Genomic DNA, 8507 nt, shown 5'->3' with positions numbered 1-8507 from the left:
TCCTGTTTATTCCCCGAGTTCCTCCTGTTTATTCCCTAAAGCATTGCAGAGAATGGGAAAGGACAGAAGTGTAGCAGGATAACCATGTGATACCTGGGGCAGCATCAGCTGCCACAGTGCCAATTTCTGTACACAGTTGGCCACTGCTGCGAACATGGCTGTTAGGTAGGGTACCTATAGCACTTCATGAACGTAGCTATACTGTTTCCAGGAAAGGAAGTAGCCATGGGCCACAGAACTGCACTAAGGTGGGCACACTAATCTGAACCAAGTGTGGTATAGACCATCATGTCTTGGATTTTGCTTTGTGAAAGTAGACTGCTTTACCTTCAGTTTGCTTCAATCCCTAACTCTATCATAATTTGCTAATATTATTTAAATTGGAGAAAAAGACACTCTGCTGGAAGATACAACCCAGCCTCCCTTCAGGTTAGTCAGGGATGAGGAGGCTGGCATGTTGGGTTTCTGACATCTAATCTAGTTTCTGAGGGCGATGTAAGGATATGAACATTTTGGTTTTCATGTTCCCTAGCAATTTCAGGGAAACAGCAACTGTTCTCTTGAAGGACTATCCAGCAGTTTGCATTGAATTAATGCCCCCACCCCCACCCCGCCCCCAAAAAAACAGTGTAAAAGATCATAATTCTATTGACTTCAGTAGAGCCAATGCCCATTTGACTTGCCCTAAAGACTCTTGTATCATGAATGACTAAGGGTTTTGCTGCGAGTAATATAGCTGCTTCTATAATCCTTTTAAGAGGGGAAAGCATCTTTCTATGTATCATTTGAGTCAGAGGAAAGCAGTACTTTATGCTATTGACTGCTGAGAAGGATTACAATTATTATTTTCTGTATACTTGCACTGCCTCAAGGACTATAGAATTAATAATAAATACATGCTAACTCTGTTTCTGTCTGTTCGGTCATGATATTTTCAGGCTCATATCCTCTGTAGATGCATAAGATAATGCGCTATGTGACAATAATATCTGTAGATCTTAAAGCATGTCACAAAGTAAAAAATATTATTCACATTTTATAAATGGAAAAATGCAAAGATAGAGACATTTGCCCAGTGTCACATAGTAAGTGGCAAAAAAGGGGAGAAACTGCTTCCAGTCCTGTGTTCCGTTGATGACAAGACTACACTAACTTTGCCCTATCAGGATTCTCGAATGTAAATGAAATAATAAAAACACAGTTCATGAATCTTTGAATTGTTCATTCAAAACGTTTAAAACAAAGACAATAAGACTATTTTCCTTTGTAGGATTTTGAGCTAAACAATGAGCTGAAAATGAATGTGCTTAATTTGCTGGAGGAGGTTTTGAGAGACCCAGATCTTCTTCCACAAGAAAGAAAAGCTACAGCAAACATATTGAGGTAAGGAGGATTGAATGAATTCAGTTTGATTGTAGAACATATTGTGAGATATCAGTGGCTTGTTTACTGTCTCTTTAGGTTTCAGGGAACACAAAGTGTTTTATGAACTGAAAAATAAACCACACAGAGAAATAACATTTCATCTACCAGCCACCTCTGGGGTAAAATGTAACAATTGTTTAACAGAATATAGCAATTTCTAAACCATTCTTAAAGCCAATAGCCATTCCTAAAACAAGAAGCAGAGAATAATTCATTTGAAACTGGAAAAGGATTGAGGGAAACGTAATTATCCAAAATGTAATTACCTAATTTTGAATTTGGTGAAAAGATTGTGATTTTTAATGACAACTCAGTGTCAAGTATGAATTATACAACTCAGGAGATACTCTTCCAGCGACACAGAGCCTGCTGACTCCATGCTGGATCTTGGTTCGGTGCTCACTCAGAGGGAAGAATTCTATGTACTGAATTGTCTGTATAGCATTTTCTGAAGTATTTAGGTATTACTTGGAGGTTTCTTACCGGAGTAATGAGCAATCCAACCAGCCTAATGTGGTATGAAATCTTAAATATGAGATATTTGTTCTAGGAGTGCTGAGACCTATGACTACAGTTCCTTGGCTAGCCTACAGGGGGAAATTATGGGTTAATTATATGCTATAAAATAAAAATAGTAAAAGTTTCTGTACAATCATGGTAATTTGCTTTTTAGGGTTAAAACAGAATGATATTGCAGAGCTGGAAAATATTTTTATGCAAATAATTGTATCCATATTGAGTGTATAGTATATTCAAATGAATTAAGATGACAAGGACGGATGTGTAGTTTTATTTATATATTTTTTAATCATCAAGAAATAATTAAGAGTAGAGAGTCAAGGAAAAATGATACCATGAAAAACCAGTACCATAGGATCTTATTGGAGCTTTCGAAAGTACAACTTCCAGAAAACCAGTACAGGTACAATGAATATCAAATGCTTCAATTCTCTACAAACATTGAACACATTCCCACATCAGTTATTTACATGAAAAGGAATGAGTCAGAAAATAAGTGGAAATGTGGTTTGGTGGATCAAAACTGCTTAAAGGGCAGGAAGTCATTTAAGATGAGAATTTGGTACCATTTTTGTGAGGCCTCCATTTATCATTTCATATTAGTGAAAAATAAATCCTTCATGCAATATGTTGTAAAAGTAACTTTAATAATAATAAGAAAAATAAGAATTACAATAGTGCTATTATGTTTTCTTGGAAGAAGCAGCCAGCAGGGACTTGATACCTGAACTGGAATGATTTAGCTGATTGTAGAGCGGTAGGTATTACTGATGCAATAAAACTCACCAGTAATCTCCCCCCTGGAAGACATCCTTGTGTTGAGGGATAGCCAGTGATGATTACTAATAAGTCTTGCAGCAAAGAATACATAGGGTGCCAAGGTGTAGGCAGACTGGTCACTGGGGTGGGGGTGAAGGGGTACTTCAAGATGCTTTGCTTCTGAACCAAATAAAAGCTTGAAGAAAAAGAGAGTTGAATGTTAATGGCAAGACATTTCATAGATTTCATAGACATTAGGGCTGGAAGGGACCTTGGAAGATCATCGGGTCCAAACCCCTGCCCCAGGGGCAGGAAGTCAGCTGGGGTTATAGGATCCCAGCAAGATAAGCATCCAGATGTCTCTTGAGGCGTTCAAAGTAGGTGTTTGAACCACCTCCGGTGGCAGTCTATTCCAGACCTTGGGGGCTTGGACAGTAAAGAAGTTCTTCCTTATGTCCAGCCTGAAACGGTCTTGCAGGAGTTTATAACCATTCGACCTTGTCATCCCTTGGGGCACTCTGGTGAACAGGCGTTCCCCCAGATCCTGGTGAACACCCCTGATAAACTTATAGGTGGCCACCAGATCACCCCTGAGCCTGCACTTTTCCAGGCTGAAGAGTCCCATAGCTCTCAGCGTGTTGTCGTAAGGTCTGTTTTCCTGATCTCTGATCATGCGCATGGCTCTTCTCTGGACTGTCTCAAGCTTCTTCACATCCATTTTGAATTGTGGAGCCCAAAACTAGACACAGTACTCCAGCTGCAGCCTCACCAAGGCTGAGTACAACAGGAGAATGACATCCTGGGATTTGCTTGAGAAGCATCTATGGATGCAAGCCAGCGTTTTGCTCGCTTTACTAGCCGTGGCATCACATTGAAGGCTCATATTCATCTTGTGGTCAATTATGACCCCCAAGTTCCTTTCATCCATAGTGTTAGCCAGCGTAGCACTGCCAAGCCTGTAAGCATGCTGCAGGTTTTTCCTCCCAAGGTGGAGAACCTTACATTTTTCGGTGTTAAACACCATCAGGTTCTCATCCTCCCATTTCTTGAGCCTATCAAGGTCAGCCTGGATCGCCCTTCTGTCCTCAGGTGTTGATGCTTTACCCAAAGTTTGGTATCATTGGCGAACTTGGACAGTCTTCTTCTGACTCCAGTCTCCACGTCATTAATGAAGATGTTGAACAATATAGTTCCAAGGACAGAGCCTTGGGGGATCCCACTGGTCACAGTGCACCATGACGATTGACTTCCATCAACCACCACGCTCTGGGTCTGACCACGGAGCCAATTTCCCAGCCAGCGGATCATGGTGGACCTGAGGCCACAGTTAGCCAGTTTTGCCAAGAGGTGATCATGGGATACCAGATTGAAGGCTTTTTTGAAGTCAAGATATCCGACATCAATCTCCTCTACCTTGTCTAGATGATAGATCACGTAGTCATAAAAGGAAATAAGATTGGTCAAGCAAGACCTACCCACAACAAACCCATGCTGACCATCCCTCAGGATGTTGCCATCAGCCAGTCCGTTAAGAATAGCCTCTTTGATAATCTTTTCTAACACCTTCCTCGGGATAGAGGTCAGGCTGATGGGCCTGTAGTTTGCCAGATCCACTTTCCTCCTTTTCTTGAAGATAGGCACCACATTGACCTTCTTCCAATCTTCGGGCACTTCCCCAGAGCACCAGGAGTTCTCGAAGATCCATGCCAGGGGCTGAGCTATGATGCTAGCCAGCTACTTGAGTACCCTGGGGTGCAGATTGTCAGGGCCGGCTGACCTGAAGTTGTCCAGCCTCTCAAGGTGTTCCTTCATGAGGTCAGCATTGATGGAGGGCAAGGAATCTTCCTCAGCCAGGCCTCCCTGTCCTGTAATGGGCAGATGTGTCCCATGGGACTGGTGAAAGACCGACGCAAAGTACCCTTTTGGTAGGTTGGCATTTTCCTGGGTGTCGGTTGTCATTTGTCCCATCTGGTTTAGCAGGGGTCCAATGTTGCCTTTGCTTTTCGTCTAGCTCCCCACATATCTAAAAAAGGACTTTTTTTTATCCTTGATACTTGTAGCTAGTTGGAGTTCATTCGCAGCCTTGGCTATCCTGGTTCGCTCCCTGCAGGTCTGAACTAGTGTGGAATATTCCTCCTTAGATGTGGATCCTGTCCTCTATCCTTTGTAGGTCTTTCTGTTTAGCCGCTGGAGGTCCTCTAGTTCCCTGGAGAGCCAAGGGGCCTGCTGTGCCCTTTTGCTGCATTTCCTCCGAGACGGAATAGCATTAGCTTGTGCATTGAGGATCACTCCCTTGAGGAGCAACCAGTCTTCCTGAACTCCCCTCCCCTTGGGGTCACGGTCCCTTAGGGCCTCACTGACAAGCCTCCCGAGCTTGTCAAAGTCAGCTTTGAGCTTTCCTGAAGTTAAGGACTTCTGTATTACTGACTGACTTGCCAGCTTTACAGCGGATGGTGAAGGTGATCAGCTCGTGGTTGCTCTCACCCAGCTTCCCATAGATCGTTCGGTTGCTGATTAGGTCGTCCCCGATTGCCAGTACCAAGTCGAGCAGTGCTTTACTTCTCATTGGCCCGTAGACTTATTGTGTCACATAGAAGTCATCCACGCATGAGAGGAAGCTTTGCAACCACTTGGATTTAGCTGAGCTCTCTTCCCACGAGATGTCTGGGTAGTTGAAGTCTCCCATGACAACCATGGCCCAAGAGCATGCGGCTTCAGCCAGTTCCCTGGTGAACTCCTGGTCAAGCTCTTGACTTTGGGTGGGAGGTCTGTAGTAGACTCCCACCATTGTGTCCCCTGTGCCATGTTCCCCACGGATTTTAACCCAGAGGGTCTCAAGTCATCCACCGTGGGTGCCAATATTGGCTTGCAGGGACACGTAGCTCTCCTTGACATAGAGAGCTACACCCCTGCCCCTTTTGTCCACTCAGTCTCTCCTGTACAGGGTATAGCCGTCTATACCTGTGGTCCAGTCATGGGTGGAGTCCCACCAGGTCTCTGTTATCCCTATGACTTTGTAATTATTTGTGTTAAGCAGGAGGACAAGTTCCTCCTGTTTATTCCCCAAGCTCCTGGCATTTGTGTACAGGCAGGCAAGTGTCCCCTTGGGGGCTCTTGCATTGCCTACAGATTGTTCCAGGGCTGGGGCAGGGGTGGGTTCCCTTAAGTGCCTTGGCCTGCTGGCTTTGCAAGTGTTGCTCAGTGGGCCAGCAGTGGCGGTAGTCCCCCCATCCCCCAGCAAGCTTAGTTTAAAGCCTGGTGGAGCAAGTCAGCCATTCTGGCTGAGAAGAGCCTCCTCCCCAGTGGAGAGAGGTGGAGACCGTCCCTTCCCAGCAGCTCACAGCCTCCCTCACCAAAGAGCGGGCTGTGGTCATGGAAGCCAAAGCCTTCCTGATGACACCAGCGCCACAGTCTTTGGTTTACTACCTGAATCCTCCTCTCCCTCCTCAGCCCATAGCCTGAGACTGGGAAGATCAAAGAAAACACCACCTGTGCCTCCAGACCCTTTAGCCCCACTCCCAAATCCCTGTAGCATTTCATGACCCAGCTGGGAGCACTCTGAGCCATGTCATTGGTGCCCACATGGATAAGGAGCATAGGATAGTGGTCAGTGGGCTGGAGGAGCTTAGGGATCTTCTCCTCAATGTCTTGGATACGGGCTCCTGGAAAGCAGCAGACTTCTTGGGCTAAGAGGCTGGGGCAGCAGACTGCCCCCTCGGTCCCCCTCAGGATGGAGTTTCCCACGACAAACACTTTGCGTTTTGTCTTAGGGAGAGTGGGGGCAGTAGCTACAGTAGAGCCCGTGTTGTCTGTGGGAGCTGGCAACTTAGCAGGCTCTGCTGGGGCTGCAGGAGGTTCGTACCTGTTGCAAAGCTCCAGTGGTGGGGGGACCCTGGTGCAGCGGGGCTTGGGGCCCTTGACCACCTTCGTCCATCCCCTTGGCTGGACAGAATGGGGAGGTCCCCGAGTCCTCTCTTGTCCTGGAGGAATACTGTGGTCTACCCTCTGTCTCCCAGGGGAGAAGGGCCTGGCAGTAGGAGTCAATCTCCTGCTCGTAGTCCCTGATGGCACACAGTCTCTGGACTGCGGCATGGAGCTCCTCCAAAAAGGAGCAGACCTCACAAGGGGAGGTGGCCATGCTCCCAGGCCCCAGAGCTTGAAAAAGTGACAGACAGCCCCCCGCAGCCAAGAGTCAGAGGCTCCGTCTGTGTGGAGCCTGGAACCATGGGCTTCGTCTGGGTAGAGGCCTCTGAGGAGCCAGAGGGGGGCAGGCTGCAGGCCCCGAGGGGACTCGAGGGGTGTGGCGTGTCCCTGTCCGTGTCGTGCCCTGGTCCCCAGGGAATGCCCGTACCATGCACCCTCTGGCCCACGGCAGGTTACCCTGGATGAGGAAGGGGAGGCTGGGACCAACAACTGTGCTGGCCCCAGTAGCCTTACCTGGAGCCCTGGGGGCTGGGGAAGCTGCAGCCACATCATTCCTGCAGCTAGGAGCCTGGCTGGCAGCCAGTGTATGTCTCTGGCCAGCCAGGCTCTGGTTTTGGGTGGTACACGCTGCCTCCACATGCACTGCTCCACTTTTCTGTGTGGATTTTTTGACTCCAGGATTTACTAGGGGTAAATCTGCAAGGTATTGGCACAGGAAAAGCCTGAATGTGCAATGTGTGTGGTGATGCAGGCAGGTCTTTGGTGCCATATACCACATGACTGCACTCGTCTGGCCATGGCCCTTGTGAGTAAATTCCTCCCACTGTAATTCTTTGCTCAGCTGCTCCTTTAAATTATGCATATTTCTTTTCCTGTGATTTTTTTTATGGCATGCATTACTGTTGTATCTGAGCACATCAGACACATTAATGAGTAAAGTTGGTCAAATGTTTCCGTTAACCATTTTTATTAATGAAAAATCACTTTTGGCTATAATATGGCCAAAATGTTTCATGAAATTTGGTAAAAATGATCCAAATGGAAAAGTGGAAACTCCCAAAAGTTGAGTTTGAAGAAGCTGAAAACAGGAAAAGGAGGGGAGAAAAAGACATACTGGAATTAAAATCTAAAATATTCTGAAAATTTTGTTTTTTTATTAAAACATTTAACATTCCACCAAAATTTTGGAACAAAACAAAAATTCCACATTTCATACTTTTTGTCATGTCATGCATAGCATTTTTTCAGTTTCCTCTGTTAGAGATTTATTCTCTGTCTTGAGGTAGTAGAAATACTATCATCCTCAGTTTAAAAGTGGGGAATTAAAACACAGCTACAGTGATTTATTCAAGGTCACATAAGAAATCTTGGCATCATCAGGAAGAGAATACAGATCTTCTGAGTTCTTCCCCTGCAAAACTATCTTCTCTTTTACTAGACATTAGGGCTGGAAGGGACCTTGTAAGATCATCAGGTCCAGCCCCTGCCCAAGGGGCAGGAAGTCATCTAGGAGCAAAGGATCCCAGCAAAATAAATGTCCAGATGTTTTTTGAAAGTGTCCAGAGTCAGTGCTTGCACCACCTCTGGGGGCAGTATGTTCCAGGCTTTGGGGGCTCAGACAGTAAAGAAGTTTTTCCTTATGTCCAATCTAAAACAGTCTTGCAGGAGTTTGTGATCCTTTTTGAATTGTGGAGCCCAAAACTGGAGACAGTACTCCAGCTGCAGCCTCACCAAGGCTGAGTACAATGGGAGAATGATGTCCTGGGATTTGCTTGAGAAGCATCTATGGATGCAAGCCAGCGTTTTGCTCACTTTACTAGCTGCAGCATCGCATTGAAGGCTCATATTCATCTTGTGGTCAATGATGACCCCCAAGTCCT

At 45.9% G+C, this 8507-nt stretch overlaps 1 protein-coding gene across 1 annotated transcript in view; it reads left to right on the top strand.

The window, feature by feature from the left end:
- Positions 1–8507, top strand: part of RASGRF2 (Ras protein specific guanine nucleotide releasing factor 2) — a 372508-nt gene that overhangs the window by 310611 nt on the left and 53390 nt on the right. Inside the window, exon 19 of the mRNA XM_019516939.1 lies at positions 1271–1383. Coding sequence (XP_019372484.1) covers positions 1271–1383 — 113 coding nt within the window. The remainder of the gene's footprint in view (positions 1–1270; positions 1384–8507) is intronic.

Source organism: Gavialis gangeticus, unplaced genomic scaffold, assembly GCF_001723915.1.
Source record: "Gavialis gangeticus isolate Ggan-Ray unplaced genomic scaffold, GavGan_comp1, whole genome shotgun sequence".
NCBI classification, from domain to species: Eukaryota; Metazoa; Chordata; order Crocodylia; family Gavialidae; genus Gavialis; species Gavialis gangeticus.
The sequence above is the reverse complement of the archived record's forward strand: the minus strand, read 5'-3'. Positions and strand labels throughout refer to the sequence as shown.